The sequence below is a fragment of the Chlamydotis macqueenii genome, chromosome 4, assembly GCF_036417535.1.
Source record: "Chlamydotis macqueenii isolate bChlMac1 chromosome 4, bChlMac1.mat, whole genome shotgun sequence".
NCBI lineage: Eukaryota > Metazoa > Chordata > Aves > Otidiformes > Otididae > Chlamydotis > Chlamydotis macqueenii.
The window spans coordinates 82,663,496-82,680,969 of NC_141559.1; the positions used below are offsets into that span (position 1 = coordinate 82,663,496).

Here is a 17,474-nt window from a genome sequence, read left to right on the forward strand (position 1 = left end):
GGACCATCGGTGCTGCTCCAGGGGGGTCCTTGTAGAGAGGGGGTCCCTACCAGATCCATCCCCTCCTTCATCTGCCCCACAAGCCCCTCCCCTCCCCACACGTCTCCGTACCGTATTCCCGAGCAGGTGCTGAGGACAACCCAGGAGCCACCATAGCCCTGGACGTGGCCGTGGTAGTAGCAGTGGTCCTGGGAGAGACACGATGGAGACCTCCGTGAGAAACCACCACGCAGGGCTGGGCAGCAGCAAACCCCAAGTGCTCATCCCAAAAAAATCCATCCATTTTGCATTTCCCGGCCAGGCGAGCGGTGTCCCCCTGCACCGGGGAACGGGAGGGACGGAGCCAGGAGGGTGTTGGCTCTGGGGTTCAGCCCAGGACGCAGACAGCCCCGTGCCGGGGCAAACGGCCGGTGCGGGGACGTCGGGGAGAGCGAGGGCTGCTCGAGCCTGGCGCTGTCTGTGTTTATTTCCCGAGGCGTTGTACCGCGGCCAAGAGATACAGGAGCCGCGTGCGGCCGCATTCCTCCCGCGACAGGCGCCGGGGATGCTGCCAGCGAAAACACCGCGCCTCGTCCCGGTGGGGCTTTGGCTTCATCCCAAGTACCGAGGCACCACCCCAAAAAACGGAGATGAACTACGCCTGCCCCCCGCCCCAGCACCCACCGTGTGGTTGGGGGTCACCGTCACGGGCTGCCCGTCTGCGGCATAGTGCGTCTCGCTGTAGCCCGGTGCCAGCAGCCTGCGGAGAGGGGAGAGGGGAGAGGGGTGAGGACCCCCGGGCTGCTCAGGGTGTCCTGGCACGAGGACGCACCACATCTCCGTGCGGAGACCCCGGAGGCCACGCAGAGCTGAGCCGTCCGCGTGGTCCCCCCCTTCACAGCCCCCTTTTGCAAAGCTTTGGGCAGCGGAGCTGGCAGAGCGGCCGTCACCGCTGCGTCAGGGCTGGCCCCCAACCAGCAGTTGCCCATGGCCAGCAGGGACATCAATTGCAGTCCAACGTCCTTCTTTGCATCTCAGCAAGGAAGGGGCTGCCCATCCTGCTTTGGGGTCCTGCTGCTCTGGGATGGTGGACCTGCATGGGAGGGAGCCCAGTTGCCCACCCATCCCCTGCCAGAGGGATGAGGCATAGCAGGGCCACCTTGCCACCACCGAGGACAAGCAGCCAGGCAGGGTGACAGCTTCTCCATAGGGACCAATCCCCCTTTGGGACTACCAAAAACCCCAGAGGAAAGCATCCTGCTGGGAGAAGAAGGGGTCAACCCCATACTTGGTGTCCAGTATGGGACGTGGGAGGTTTGGCATCTCCAACACAGTCAACCCCAACCCCTTCAGCCTCAGGTACGTCACTTCTCCTCTCCCATGGCACAGCAAGCGTGATGCTCGCAACACAACATGGGAGGAGGCTCCAAAAAAAAAAAAAAAAAAAAACAGAGCTGATTGTGACAAAGCTCAGGCTGCAAAGCCCGCACCCCTTTGCCTTCACCCCAAGCGCCTCAGCTTCCTCCCAGCTGCCGGCCACCTCCCACCGAGGCCGTTCCTGGAGCTGCCCATGACACAGCCCCATCCCACGTTGCCAAATGGCTTCCTGTCACAGGAAAGAGTCAGAGCTGAGCTCACAACCAGCGAGCAAGTGGGGCTGGGGGTGCGGGGGACCAGACCGGGGGGGGTTTGGACTGAAATGACCCCATGAGCGGTGGGAGAGAAGAGAAGTGGATAAGGATTTCTCACGCCACCCAGATCTGCACCACCTTGCCCAGATGCCACAGCGATGGGCAACTCACCATGAGCTTGTGGCCGCCATGGGGACGGCAGGTCCCCCATGGGAAGGGCAGCATGGACACAGGGGTCTCAGCCACCCAGAGGAGGACAAAGTAGGGCTGGGTTTTGCCCCCGTGGACAGTTTGGCCTTCGAATCGTGGGGTTTGGCCATGTCCCAGAGGTTTTATTCTGCAGCAGAAGAAAAACCAAGCAGCCGGTCCCAGAATAGCCCTCCCGCCTCTTGGTTTCTATTTTGCGACACCAAAAATGTCGCTGTGGGCACATTCCCGGCTTCCCAGCCCGCCTGTGAGTGGGTGCCTGGCACCAGTAACTCCAGTTACAGAGGAGAAAGGAGAGACGAGCTCAGCCTGGATCCTGGAAAGGGATTTGTGGGCAGCCTGGCGAGACGAGCACCCGGCCAGCGCGGGGGCAGACGGGCAGCTGCCCATGCAGGACAGGGATGTGTTGGCTGACAACAGCAGAGCAAAAGCCTCCATGCCACACCTGGAGAATGGGGAGAACCGGGAGGGTTGAAACAATCCCCCAACCAGGGGCACAGCAAGTCCCAGCATGGCTCAGACCACTGGGATGTCCTCTCCAGGGCAAGCCAAGGACCAGGAGCCCTGGGGAAGGAAGGGCAAGGAGACATGTCTTCTTCTCCAGCACAGCGGAAGGCCATGTTGGAAAATGCCACAAAGGATGGTTTTGGAGGCCAACCACATCTCCTAGGACCAGAAGAAAGAAGATTTGAGGTCTAGCATGGCCTCACCGGCCCATGAGCCAGCAGGGCTGAGGTAGCCCTGTTAGCTGGCACAAGACAGCAGCGTAGATGGCCAGGGCTGCACTGGTCTCCCCAGTAGACACAACCACTAGGCACAGCCAGTCTTGAGTACTGTGGACTACCCTGAGTGTCATATGGACCATCTTTGGTGCCACGGATGGTCTTGGGTGCTATGGACTGCCTTGGGTGCCACGGATGGTCCTGGATGCCATGGAAGTGCTTGGATACCATGTCTTGGGTGCCACATACTATCCTGGGTGCCATGGATGATCTTGAGCACCATGGATTATCACGAGTGCCATGAACTGTCTTGGATGCCACAGGTGGTCATGTGTGCTATGGATGTTCTTTGATGCCACGGAAAGTCCTGGATGCCACAGACAGTCCTGAGTGTTGTGGACAGTTCTGGAATGCTTTTAGGTGCCATGGATGATGCTGGGTACCACGGATGACCCTGGGTGCCATGGACTGCCCTGGGTGCTCGGTTCCCTTTCACTGCCATGAACCCCCTCACCTGTTTCACTGTGCCCTCATCCAGAGCTCAACACCCTGCATGCCCCATGCTCCTCCAGTCCTGCCAGAGGCACCACAGCCACTGGGGATGCTCTTCACCCCTCCTGGCCACACTCATCCCTTCGGTAGGGCAAAGTGGTGCTGAGCCAGAATTAGGCTCACGAGAAGACACAACCATCTCCAGACCTGGTGCACCAGCCGGAAGCAAGGCTAAGCTTTTCACATGAGCTTTCAACCCCTACTGCCAACCTCCTCATTGTCCACAGTGCTAACACACAACATGCATGGGAACCCCCCCCCCAGTTCTCCTTCCTGCACACCAAAAACTCCTCTGCAGGTCTCTGGGACCTCCTGCCTGGCAGGAGACACTGTGGTGGCTGCTTTTGTACCCAAACAGCAACAAGAAGAGGGCTCTGTGGGGCATGAGCTGTCCACAGCTGCTGGCGAGACAAAGAACTGGAAGTAGAAGACTCCTGCAGAGACCAGTCTCCTGCCTGCTCCACCAAAGGGGCCACCCAGCACCAGGAGGGACCTGAACCCAAAAAGGGACGAAAGCCATGAGGTCTCGGGGAGAGGGGCAAGGAGAGCAGGGCAGGAGATGGAGACGATTGCTCTCCTCGCTCCAGCCCCAACACAAGAGCATGCCAGGCTGGGTGAGAGTCACAGGGGACAGATGCTGCTGGCACCTGCATCCAAGCTGAACCAAAGAAGGAGCCCAGAAAGGGTCGAGCAAGGCTACGTGGCAAGGTCACCCAGGAATAGTGCCAGCTGCCAGCCCCAAGAACGGACCAGCAGAAGAATCATAGAATCACAGAACCTTAAGGTTGGAGGAGACCTCCAAGATCATTAAGTCCAACTGTCAAACCAACACCACCAAACCATGTCCTGAAGTCCACATCTTCAGGGTCTTTGAACACCTCCAGGGATGGTGACTCCACCACTTCCCTGGGAAACCTGTTCCAGTGCTTGATCACTCCTTCAGTAAAGAGTTTTCCAAATCACTGCCAGCAGTCAGCATTGCCCACCGTGAGCTACCTCCAAAGACCTCACAGAACCAGTCCTTCCAGCAGGATGGCAGCCCAAGAGCCCTCCGTCCCTCTAAGACTTCCCCCAGGACATCTCCATCCCCTAAGCACCCCACACCTCCTTCACCCATGCTGGGTCCTGAACCACGCCATTGAGCCAAGGCCGTTCCTTGCACAACACGGGTGCGGGCAGCGGAAAAAGGAGCTTTTCAGCCCAAACTGCTGCACCAGCCTCAGCTGGCAGGAAGCCATGCTGGGCTGTCCCTTCTCCTGCAGGAAGGAGAACCGAGGCAAGGTGGCCAGGACACTACTGGTCTAGGTGGGACCATGCCAGGGACACCCAATGTCCTTTCCCCTGACCCAGCCCCGACACTTACTCATTCTTCTCCAGCACCAGGACGAGCTCTCTGCCCTCAGCCATCACGGCCACTTTTGCCCGGGTAGGCGCCGGCACCTGCGAAGGATGAAAAGGAGGAACGAGGTCAGAAAAGACAGAGTCCAGGACATCATGTCCCCAGCCCCTCTGCAGGGGACAACCCACAGCATCTCCCACCTCCCAAAAACTCAGTCCCCTCGATCCGAGATGGTGATGGACCACAGGGCGTGATCCCACCGGACACGATCTCCTCTGCCCATCCCTGTCCCCAGCACCTTCCTCTGCTCCCCAGCTCAGGGCACATCCCGGCATCTCCTCCATGGATCTGCTCCACTCACTCCATCCCCAGGCACAAGGAGGTGAGCAACAAACCCTCCTGCCTGATTTCCCGTGAATTCCCACATAAAAGAGGGTTCACACTGGGATTATCCCTGCAAGGATGTGGGTGAGACAGCAAATCCCAACTCTGCTGGCAGCTTCCCCAGGGAAAGGCAGCACGGGAGAACCGATATGGGATACGGGGTGGGGAGCATCACCCCGAGCATCCCGAGCAGGGTCTCTGCATGGTCCATCCCAGCACGGCTCCATCCCACCGCAGCTCCGGAGCCAGTGGAAAGGGCCTCATCCCACCCAGAGGCTGGTCCCTGGGTGGGTCGGCACCTGCGTGCACCCCTGCGGGGTACGGAAACCAACAGCAACCGCCCAGGCACCGGATAACCGCACTGTTAAAAATACCGCGGGGCAGCAAAAGGAAGCGATTGACTCAGCTTCCCCAGGATGCCAGCGGTTTTACTCACTCCCTCACTTTGGAGAGCGTTAAAAGGAAACCCTGCGCACGGATCCACACCAGCACGGCTCGTCTGGCACGTGACGGGACGGGCCGGAACCCAAAAGCGCTGCCCTCCTCCGATGTCCCTGCATCCCTTCCCTGACTCCAGCCCTGGGGACACGAAAAGCATCGTCCCGGCTCTGTTTATGGCCCAGCTGGCTCCATCCCCATCTCCCTCGCTCGGTCCCTCCCCATCCATGAGGGATGCAGGGAGCCTGGCGGGCTGCCAGCCCTCAGCCCCAGCGCTCGGGATCTGCCACGGGGCCCCGGCACCCTGGCCGAGAGCTGGTGAGGTATTCCCAGCTCCGGAGGGAAAAGGGAGAGGAAGGAGCCGTCCCCGCAAGGCTCTGGTTTTTGGCTGCTCTGAGCATCACGGGGTTCTGCAGCCGGTCACCAGGAATGCAGCGGGGTGGGGAGAATGTTGGGTGATTCCCAGCTTGGGCTAAAACAGAGACCAAATCCTGCTGTCCCCCCTCATCCCTACGGAGATGGTCAGCAAGGCTTTGCTCCTGGTGCACCCCAGTCCCCACCCCGCGCCCTGGGCACCAGGGATGCTGAGGGATTCCAGTCTGCCAGCCCCTGGGTGACTCTCCTGGGGACCATCATGTTTTTAAGGGGCAGCATCATGGGACAAAGCATTTTGGGGTGCAGGGCAGCTGAGTACCACCGCTGCACCCCAGGACATGGGGTTTGTGCTCCCAGGATGGATGTTCCTGCAGGTCCACCCCAAATTATGCTCTGGGGATGGAAGCACCCTGTTAAGTTGCTCAAATTGGCCATGGGGTTGCTTCTGGCCCCAAGGAGACCCATGGGTCTGGCCCTTATGGCCCCATTACCAGAGGACGGGGAGGTCGCCCCAGCGCAGGAACACGGTGACGGAGTCGCCAAGCCCCCCCTCCGCCTCCAGCACCATCTTCCCAGCTCCAAAAAAGGAGACCAGACACAGTACTTCAAAAAAAAAAAAAAAAAACACCAAAAACCATGACAGCAAAGCAAGGCGAGTCCGAGGCCCTGCCGCTTCCCAGCGAGCCCCTTTGGCACGGCCACGGCACAGCCACGGCACGGCCACCGTCCCCGCTCTCGGCGAGGGGCCCTGTGCGGCGCAGGGAGGAGGAAGCCGGGGCAGAGGGCTCCCCTCCTTCGGCGATGGTGGGAACGGGCTGTATTTTTAGAACATGATCTTATACAAACATCGCTCCCTGGCCAAACATGGTCTGTACATTTTTCTTCCCATTTCCCTTCTTTCCCCCCTCGCCTCACCCTCTCCTTTTTTAAAGCCTGTTTCTCCCCCTCTCCGATCTCCCTCACCCCCTCTTCCCGCAATCCGTCTCCTCCTCCTCCTCTCCCCCAAGTCCCTGCCGGCTCCTTTCGGGTTTTGAATTCCCCAGCAATTACTCCCTGCCTTGACTTAAGGAACTTTTTTTGGCAAAACTCTCTTTCCCAGCTGCCGTCTTAAAGGAACACGACTGCGTGCAGGGTTATCCCGCACACCAGCCCATTTCCGAGCCCGTCAAAGGCTGGAAAACGAACTGCTGCTAATGGGATCTGTGTCCGACCCCTGCGAGCCGACACATCGCAAGCTCTCTCCTTCCCCGTGCCTCAGTTTCCCCTGAGAGCGCACGTTGAGGCAGTGGGGAGCGGGGGATTGATCCTGGTTTCAGCTGGGATGGGCTGGAACCAGCTCAACCCCTGGAGAAATAAAGAGCGGTGAAAAGAGGGAGAAGGGTGTGAGCATTTCTTGTGACAGGCAGGGGTCAAATAACCCAACTCTGAGGCCAAGAAAGGTTATTGCGCTAATTAAAGACTGATAATTTTGCCTTGAGCCTCACTGGTAGGCGGTTGGGTCTCCACGAGCTGCCAGCCAAGACGTTGTGCACCAGGAATGAGCAGGGATCAACATCTTCCCAAGTTCCAGCATCATCCCAAGGTCCAGCATCATCCTGGACTCCAGCACCTTTCCAGACTCCAGCATCCTCCTCAGCTCCAGCATCATCCTAGGTTCCAGTATCATCCTGGGATTAAACTCCTTCCCAGGCTCCAGCACCACCCGGGGCTCCTGTACCTTCCCAAGCTCCAGCATCAACCCAGGTTCCAGTAGAACCCTGGGCTCCAGCACCTTCCTAGGTTGCAGCATCATCCCAGGGTCCAACATTTTCCCAGGCTCCAGCACCTTCCTAGTCTCCAGCATCATCCCAAGCTCCAGCATCACCCCAGGTTCCAATATCGTCTTGGGCTCCAGCACCTTCCCAGGCTCCAGCATCATCCCAGGCTCCAGCATCATCCTGAGATTCAACACCCTCCCAGGCTCCAGCACCTTGCCAGGCTCCAGCATCATCGCAAGCTCCAGCGTCATCCCAAACTCCAGCATCACCCCAGGTTCCAACATCGTCTTGGGCTCCAGCACCTTCCCAGGCTCCAGCATCTTCCTCCCTGACCCAAACATCACCACCTCCTTTCTCCAGCAGTCACAAAAAGGACGCACCAGTCCCCATCACAGGCTGCAGGAACCACCTTCCCTCGGCCCTGGCTGGATGTGGAGGTGGTGGCCCTTCTCCAGGACATCCCATCAAAGCCAGTCCCACCAGGGGCTCTACTGGGAGAGGTGAAGAGCAGCTGGGACGAATCTGCCCTGGCCAGATCCCAGCCCATGAGCAGCCCAGAAAACCCATCCTCCTCACCCATGCTCCCTCCTCCGCCTGGAAGCGGGTGCAGAGAGCTCCGAGCTCCTTGGGAAACCACCGGTCAAGCCAAAATCCAAAAGCCGCGTTCAAATCAGAACCCAACCATCTGCTCGGGCAGGTCCCACAAGCCCCGATTTCCAAAGCAAGCGCACGGAAGCCTGGACGTAAGGAGGAAGTCGTGGTGCGGAGTTAGCGGGAGATGCTCCGTAGAGGATTCAGCGATGGGTTTTGCAGCTGGAGCGTCGCGGCCACGCCAGGTCCTCCCCAGGCAGCTGGATCCCAGCAGCAGAGCTGCGGTTTGAAAAGCACAGCTTGGCCTCAACGCACGCCGGGATCGGGATGCGAGGCCTCAAGGCCAAGCCTCTCACTCCAGCTTCTCACTGGAAAAACATCTTGGGAGCATCCAGCTCCAGGCAAGTCAGGGACACCCGGATAATCCAGGCCTTGGAGGCAGAGGCAGGATTTTGGTTGTTTCGAAGCAAAGTTGGCTCAGGAACCATGTCGGGGTGGTGACAGCCACATCCCACCCCCAGGACAGGTTGACACTGGCTGCAGCAGACCATCCTGCAGTGTGAGGGGTAGTGGTGGGTGGAAGGATGCTCCGCTGGTGCCAAGTTGCGTTCCCGTACACGGACAGGGTGCCAGGAGAGACCCAGAGGGACGCTGAGGGGATCTTCTGCCCGGGTGTTCCCCAGCCCTCGTGACTTGTAGAACCACAGAATCGCAGACTGGTTTGGGTGGGAAGGGACCTTCAAAGCCCACCCAGTCCAACCTCCCTGCAAGGAGCAGGGACATCTCCAACCACATCAGGTTGCTCACAGCCCCGGCCAACCTGGCCTGGAATGTTTCCAGGGATGGGGCATCCACCACCTCTCTGGGCAACCTGGGACAGTGCTCCACCACCCTCAGCATAAAACATTTCTTCCTCATACCCAATCTAAACCTACTCTCTTTCAGTTTAAAACCATCCCAGGAGGAAACCACGCTTGGGAAAAATCAATTACAAAGGAAAAGAAACGAGGCAGGGAGCACCACCAGCAGCACGATGGGCTAGGTGGGTCCCCACGGTGGGGACATGGGACTCCCACACCTCGGGGCTGGATACTGGTGGGAGACTTGGGCCAGGATGCTGGGCACAACCTCCACTTCCAGCTCGGAAGGGCTGGAAAAGCTCACGGGCAGCTCTGGCAGCCTTCACTCCGTTCCCCAAGCGAGCGGGAGGAAGAGGAGGAGGAGGAGGATGCCAGCAGCAGCGGGGCAAGATCCCAGCCCAAGCCAGGGGAGATGAGGGAGCTGTTTGCAATCAGGGTCCCCACGACCTCCTCCCTGGCCTCTCCAAAATCGCTTCCATGTGTGCCGGGAGCCGTCTGAGTTCAGCCCCGAACAATAGGAGAGAGGAGGGCGTCGAAGATGGGGGGAGGCAGAGTCTGGCCCCTCCAGCGCCGTGCCAGCCCGCACACGACGGGACCACAGGGCCACTATCACCATCCTCCTCCTCCTCCTCCCGCTGGCTCGACCTTGCTCCTCTGGGAGCAGGGAAAGGAGACGCGGCCACGTCCCCCCTCCGGGGACCACGTCACCGCCCCGCAGCGTCCCACCCATGGAGAAGCAGCCCCCCGGGGAAGGGACGGCGGAGCCTGGGGGCGGTCACCACCCTTGAACCCATCGTCCCACACGCTCCGATGTCGTCTCCTCGCAGCCTCCGGCCTGGAAAGCCGGCCACGCCGGGACAAACGGAGCGGGCGGGCGGCAATCCCGCAGCCGTGATTTCTTTCCAGGATCTTTGCTGGAGAGCAGGAGGAGGCAGGGTGGGCTAAATTTGTCCTAAAAATACACACGCCAGCGGTAGCGGGGCAAAAAGGGCCGGCTTGGGGCTCCGTCCGCCTCTCCGTCCTTTGTCTGGCTGCCACCATTCTTCCCCCGCGAAGCCTCCCCGCTGCCGGCTGCGACCACCCTCCCTCTCCCCTCCTTCTCCCTCTTCCGAGGAACAGGAGGCTCCTTGTTTCGGGCTGGCCGGAGCCAGCGGAGGCAAAGCAGATGCCAGGAAACACGCCAGGAGCTGCCCAACCACCCCGGGCCCGGCTGGTGGCCGTCCCAGTCCCGTCAGCCCCGGGGTCCCCCAGTGACTCCCAAAACTCCCTGCATGCCGGCGATTTGCGCCCACCCAGGGCAATTTCGGGCAGCGGGGTGTTAGCAAGAGTGGAAATAAAGCTCCCAAAATAAACCTCCCGTCTCGAGCGCCCTCCATCCTAAATATAGAGCGATCCGGGGCTGCTAGGATGGGAGGGGACATTTCTGCAGGCTGACCGCATCCCCGACGCGCCGGGCTATTTCAGCTACCGGACAGTCACGATTCCCAGCAGCCAGCGTCGATGGGAGCGATGCTCCCAGTTCCCCCAGGAAAAGGCATCGTCCAGCCCCTCGGAGGAGGCAGGGCAGCACGAAGCCCCCCCTCTGCTTCACTACCAGGAAGCGTAGCTGACTCCTCTCTTGCTATCTCCTCCCTGGAACCAGGAGGTCTCACTTGGAGGCATCTCAGGTGGCTTCAACGCTGCGTCCTCACCTCCTGCTCCAGGGAGATGCCACCGGAGCAGGTCACTTCCCAGCAGCGAATCTGCTCAGCCCCGAAACACAATGCTTTCCCACAACCATCCGCGTTGGTGCTTGGGAAGCGATTTGATCCGCCCCGAAGGAGACCACAGCCCTCCAGACCCTCCCAGCTGCCGGGTACGAGGACCAGCTGCTGCGGCCGATGGGCAGCTGCGGAGCCGGTTGACCCCAGAGTCAGGCAAGGGGCCATACCCGGGCCAGGGTCACCACAAGCACCTCGTAAAGTGGATTTGGAGACAGCGGGGGCAGCAGGGAGGGCGTGACGGGCAGTAGAGCAGCCCTGGCAAGAGATGTCCTCCCCTCCAGGACACCCATGCCTGGCTTCTCTGCAGCCTTCCCGAGGACATCACTCCAAAATCCCGCAGCCCTTTCCCGTTAGCAAATACTGTTGGTCTGTCTGTCCTGGCCAAACCACCAGTCTAACAAGTTTACCTCCATCTCCTCTCTCCAAACTCCCCAACTCCTGTCCACTCACCCTGTAGCTCTTGGCCACCCTTCCTACTGCCCAACATTTAGGGCCACCCTTAATTAACTCCCTTGTTGAACCCTCTGCTTTCCCGGTTCGTCACTTCAAACTCAACCTCTTGCTGATGGGTCCTTCAAACTCAACATCCTGCTCATGGATCCTGCAAACTCAACATCCTGCTCATGGGTCCTGCAAACTCAACATCCTGCTCATGGATCCTGCAAACTCAACATCCTGCTCATGGGTCCTGCAAACTCAACATCTCCACCCAAGTCCCACCACAAAGAGCTCCGGGTGCAGGGCCTGGCCACGCGGCGCAGGGGAGAGGAACCATCTCTGGCCTTACCTTTTCATCCAGGCTGACGGCTCGTCTGCTCCGGCCCCCGAGGAGCCAGTGCGGAGTGACGCGCTCTCCATGGAAGGGTGGACCTGGAAAAGAGAAGCCTATGTGAGCCCACCAACGGACCATGGCAGTCCCTGGGAGAGGGAACTCCTCTGGCAGCCACCTTGAGAAAGAAATGGGGAGAAGAGAGGGAGCTGAGGGCTCTGGCCAACACCCAGGGCCACCCTGGGGTGTTTCTAGGGGATGGACACCAACACGAAGCCAAAGCATCTCCCAGGAAGCCTCCCAGGAACATCGCTGCCCACCCAGATCCCAAACTCATGGTCTAAATCCCCTGAAACCCACCCTGGAGAAGCAGCCGGTACACGGGTGGCACCACCCCGGCCCCGCTCACGTCCCGGCCGTCACCCACCAGCCCAGGAGAACCCCACCGAGCAAAAAAGCCTTTTGATTTTGGGGTTTTTCTGCCCTTTTTTTTTTGTTTGTTTTATGCTTTGACGCCATTGATCGGTGTCATTTACAGGACGGGGAAGCGCGGTTCGGTCACCCAGAAGCTGAAATAGCCGCAGCGCGTTACGGGTTTCTCCGGGCCGTCCCAGCTCGCCGGGGCAGAGCAGTACAAGCAATTCCTTGGCTCGAGCAGCGACAGGCAGACTTTCTAAGATTTTTTTTTTTAATTTATTTTTATTTTTTTTCCCTAAACAATGTGGCTGTATTTGATCGCAGCAGAGCGAGCAGCTACTGACGGCTTCAGCCAGGGCGACGCCAGAAAATAAAAAAAAAAAAAAAAAAAGGTAAAAGCTGAAGATGCTGCGGAAGAGGGGAGGAGGTCCAGCAAAAACGCGGAGGGCTGGCCCACCTCGCCAAGCCAAACGTTGTCGGAGATCGGATCCCGTAACCTTCCCCGGAAAAAGGGCAAATTTATTTACCAAGGGAGTGGAATAACAGGGCTCGGGGCTTTTTTGTTTCATACGCTCGCTTTGGTTCCCCGCGCAGCCATCGGGGGGGATGCGGCTGGAGGAAAGATGAAGTTATTGAAAAGTATAAAAAAAAAAAAGCAAAATAAAAGATGGAATTTTTGGTTGGGAGTTGCGGATCGAGCGTTGAACGGGATGGAGCCACCCAGCCCGGCCACGTCCGTCCCAGCAGGCACGGGGACGCGCCCGGCGCTATCGCACGGTGGCATTTAATCAGCTTTGGTGATACAGAGCGCGCAATCGGATTCCAGGAATAACTGCAGATAAGGTGGTGGCACGATCCCCCCTCCCTTCTCCTTGCCACCTCCGAAAGCGTCGGCCAGCCCCTCCAACCGGGAATAGGCCTCGTTTTCCAGTGGGGAAACTGAGGCACGGCCGCGATGCAACTTGAGTTCAGCCACGAGCTGTTCGGCGGGGTTTGCTGCCTTCCCATTTCAGAGAAAGGGGAAAAAAAAGAAAAACCAAACATTATTTTTTTTCTATTTTTTTCTTCCTTCTGGGGGAGGACGCCGTCTCTCGGGGCTGGCGGCAAAGCCCGTCGTGCTCCCACGCTGCCCGGGGAGAGGACGGGACGCGAGGCGCAGCCGTTCTGCGGGTGTTACTGGGCCGGGCTTGGGGCCACGTCGTAAAATCCTCTTGGTTATTATCTCCAGCTTCTCGCTGGTCTGACTGGAGCTTTTGCTGGGAATCGAAGAGATTCCGAGCGTGAGACAGAGCCTTCAAAATCTCAGTCAAATAAACCCACCCACCCCTTCCCTTTTTTTTTTTTCCCCGAAAAACGGATTCACTCCCAGCCCTTTCTGGGAACGCAGCGTCGGGAGCAGCGTCGCTTCGGCGTTTGGAGATTTTTACGCCATGGCGGTCGGGCAGCCCCGCGTTTGGGGGAGTGCCCGAGCCCGAAATCGAACCCCGCAGCGCCCAGGGCCCCGCTTTCCCCGGCCGTTCCTCCTCTCCCCTTTAATCCGAACAGGGATTTCTGGCTCCCACCATCCTCCCAGTTGCGCGGGTCTCTCTTGGAGTCGCTGGAAAACTTCTTTTCGGCAGCAGCAGAGAACCCAGCAAAGCGCGAACGTAAAAAAAACCAAAATGACAATAATAAAACCCAAGCTTTGCGTGGAGGAGCATCAGCCCCAGCTTCTTGGAGGGGTCGTGGAAGGAATTGGGGATGGAGAAGAGAAATTCCAGGAGGTTGAACCCAACCTGGCAAACCCCCCCCCCAGTTTGAAAAGCGATAGGAACCTCCGGGAAAAAATAACGTATTTCCTCAACACCAGAAAAAGGCAAGTTTCACCCCAAAACGCGCACCAGCAGCCACCGCCAGCTGCCTTTCAAGGTGCCGCCGGTTGCGGGGAGCCGAGGGAGGTGCGGGATGGGGAGACCGGGGGGTGCCTCTGCCTTTCGGGGGGTGAGGAGCCTACTCCAGCCCCTCTCCGGGGGTGGGGGGGGCCGGTCCCAGCCCTCCCAATCCCGAACCGGACCATATAGAGTCATAGCGCGGCGCCCAGCCGCCCTGCGCCGGGCAGCGCTGGGTTTGGGGGTCCCACAGAGACCCAGGAGGATTTGGGGGGGGGGGATTTGGGGAGAAGGGGGGCACAACTCCAGCAGGGCCATGGGGTTGAAGTGAGGCACCCCCAGCCTCCCCCACTCCCAGTTTAGGGATGCGACCCCCCTCCCTCCCACCCCCCGGACCCACATCCATGCCCCCCCCGGCAAACTTCGGGGTACCCCCCACCCACCCATCCCCTTCCCCACGGGCTGAACCCGGGGTGCCCCCCCCTCACCCCCTTACCTCGCAATCCAGAAGCATCCCCCAGCCCGGGCCCCACCAGCAGCCACCCCAGGAAGAAGAGGCGGTTCCCCCAAAATCCAGCCGAAGCCCCGCGGCCCCAGGGCTTGCGGGGGGCCCGTCCGGCCATGCCGGCTTCTCCCGGGGGCTGTCACCGCCTCTGCTCGCCGCCTCCGGCCCTCCCTCCCCCTCTTATCCTCTCGGGTCCCCTCCCCTCCGTCCGCTTTCCCATTCACTCGCCCCCCGGCCGGTCCCACTCGCCCGCGACCGGAGCTCTATTTTTTTTTTTTTTCCCCCTAAAAAAAATTTTTTTTTTTTTTTCCCAGGCGCCCGGCTGGATGCTGGGCGGTGGGAGGGGGCCGGCATTGTTCGCTTTTATTTATTGCTGTGTTTCTTGGCCCGGTCGGGCTCCTTAATGAAAACCAGACCGGAGGAGAAGGCAGCTCCCAGGCTCCCTCCGCCGCCGGCAGCCGCCGACCCCTCCCCGGGCTGCGGGAGGAGAAGAGAGGGGGGGACCCGAGGGGCTGCAGGCACAAAGAAAGGGGGGGAAAAAGGCAAATAAATCTCCCCATCCACCCCCCCAGGGCGAGACGGAGGAGCAACGCTTCAATACAGCCCACAGTAATTATTAATAGAAATATTTTTTTTTTTTTCGCTAACAGGAGATGTAAGGGCTCACCCAGCGCACAAGGCAGCGTGGGGAGGGGGTGCCCCCCTGCTCCGCTTCAGCCTTTTGGGGTGTTTTTGGGGTGCCCTCACTCTCCTCCTAAATCCAGAGCAAGGATTCATCAGCCGTTATTAAAGGTTTGGGTCATCCAGTCCCACCCACTTGCAAGGAGCAGGGACATCTCCCACCAGATCAGGTTGCTCAGAGCCCCGGCCAACCTGGCCTGGAATGTTTCCAGTCCTAGTAAAAATATTGATTAACGCTGGTAATTAAAGTTTTGCGAATGATTTTACTCTTAAAACAAGGAGGGCCGCAAGACAGCCTTACCCAAAGTGCTCAAGGGACCTCTGGACACCTCTGCCCAAGGCGACGTTTGAGGAGAGGAAGGGACAGGGGACTTTTCTGGGGTTTCCCACAAGAAACGGCAAATTTGAGTCGACAGTCCCAGCAGCAGCACCGTCAGAGGCCTCCTGGCACTCAAACATGTGTTGAGGTCCTGTTAACAGGGCCCTGGGATGCAACCCACAGATGCAAACATCTGGAGTCTTACCCAGCTTGGTGGCACCTTCAAGGCCCCATTAACCTCAGATATAGAATCACAGCATGGTTTGGGTTAGAAGGGACCTTCAAAGCCCATCCAGTCCAACCCCCAGGGACATCTCCAACCAGATCAGGTTGCTCAGAGCAATTTTTGGTTGCTATGGCATTTTTCAGGTGGGTTAACGTCATTTAAGTTTCACCCCACTCTCACCAGAAGCTCTCCCAAGCATCTTCTGCCCTTTCTGAGTCAAGCTCTGTAGAGCACCAGGAAGGCCTCGCTGAAGCTTGAAGATGGTCTCCTGCTAAAGCTCACCTTGAAGGGGCTGTGCAGGTCCCACCACTTCCACGAGAGGACAAACGCTGCGGAGCAATGAAGTCACTCCAAAGAATAAACTTGCGGAAGCGTGGTGAGAAACAGACGGGACTGCCGTCCCTTCTCAGATCCAGTCTTCCCCCAGCAGCCCATCACCACAGCATAGCCTCACCGTTACCACGCATTACGCGACATTTTTTCCTCGTTCCTCTACTTTCTCAACAAGTGCAAACTACTCAAAGTAGCGCAGTCTCAGGGGTGGGTGAAAGCAGAAGGCTCTCCGCTTCCCACCAGCGCAGGAAACCTGAGAGTAGCGCTTGGCCATGGAGAAGTACGTGGCCCTACGTGGCAGGGGACCGCAACGGCTGGTGGTTATCCGGAGCAGCTTATAAAAGGCCTTTTTGTGCACAAGAACAGGCGCTCTTCCCCCCCGCATACAGCCTCCATCACTTGATAGCTCTGCTGACAAAAGCCTACAGAAGCCGCGGCACCCGACCACGGTCTGCAGCTGGGTCACGCAGCCTGGCAGCTGAGCCCGAGGTCGGGGATTTCTGCGTCCCGGCGTAAGCCAAGAGCAGCACGTGTGAAGCAGGGGCGGGGGATAACTCACAACCGTGGAATTAAGGACAAGGGAGAGCCCTTTGGTATCTGTTTTCAGCGTGTTCCTGTCCTCCCGGGCATTCGTAGTCATGAAGGAGGGAACGAGCCCATCGAGTAACACAAGAGCAGGAGGTGTGCTCAGAAGGATCCCTGACACCCACGCTTCGGGTTTTCAGCCTGTTATGGGTCCTTCTGCAAAGGACAAGGACAGTTGTAACATAGGAAAACAGCTCTAAAAAAAAAAAGAGACCTCCAAAAAAAGGTCTCCTTAAACCCAATTTCACATAATCTCCCATCAAAACGACTTCTCAATCTGCTCACAGTACCACAGGAATGCCTCATGCTTGTTCAGGAGGCCACAAAACGTAGCTGACATGCAACGTCCTCCAGATCCAACCGGTGATTCGCAGAGTCCAAGAGACTTACTCTTCTCCAGGGGAAGGCCGGGGCTGGCTACTCAGCAGATGACTCAACGAGACCTGGCAAGCCCCCTACGGCAGAGTGATTCACAGGAACTCTGCCAAATCGAACTTGGGTAGAGGAGCCAACACAACTCTGGGAAAACAAGCTGGAGGCCTCTCCTTTCTTTGGTGTCATGAAGACAACCTCGAAGGCGCTTCTGATAAACCTGGAAAGCGACAGGGCTGCAGGACACGAGCACACGAATAGAGTTCGAGTAGTCTGCATTTAAAACAACCCTCCTCCCCTATCAAGACCTCTCACAACTGTCCTCACCACCGTGGAATTTGAGTGCCTTCCAGAAGCGTATTAATCAACGCAGCTTTCGGTTGTCATGCGGAGGTCATTCACCCTCCCGCAGGGTCTAATTTGGCTGGGAGAATTCAGTTTATCTGCTGATGTAGGGGGAAAAATATCAATAAAAGTTTGACTTTCAAACCTCGCTTGTGTGAAGGAATGGCGTCGTTTCCATTTACAGCACTTCAGCCAAATTCCTTCCCCGAGCCGGCGACGAGCGTGTCCGATGACTTCATGTGAGACTTTTAAGCTTTACAGAAGTACAGCAGCCCAGCTAACTAATAAATGCAGCAGAAAGGAAGTAATATATTAAGATCTTATTTACTAGATTAAAGTTTGATCTGGGCTAACGAACAGCCAGGAAGTAATTTCTTCATTAGGGCATCATTTTGGGAAAAGTGAATTATAAACCAGGATGCTCTCATGGATAAGCAGAAGCAAAGGGAAATCTTC

The 17,474-nt window shown here is 58.3% G+C and overlaps 1 protein-coding gene across 1 annotated transcript in view; it reads right to left on the reverse strand.

Annotated features, from left to right (window-relative positions):
• Positions 1-14,280, reverse strand: part of ADAM33 (ADAM metallopeptidase domain 33) — a 28,856-nt gene extending 14,576 nt beyond the window's left edge. The window contains exons 1-5 of the mRNA XM_086746875.1: positions 14,149-14,280; positions 11,386-11,468; positions 4,455-4,531; positions 664-739; positions 112-188 (exon numbers count right to left, since the gene is read on the reverse strand). Coding sequence (XP_086603001.1) covers positions 112-188; positions 664-739; positions 4,455-4,531; positions 11,386-11,468; positions 14,149-14,275 — 440 coding nt within the window. The 5' untranslated portion in view covers positions 14,276-14,280. The remainder of the gene's footprint in view (positions 1-111; positions 189-663; positions 740-4,454; positions 4,532-11,385; positions 11,469-14,148) is intronic.
• Positions 14,281-17,474: the final 3,194 nt, after the last annotated feature.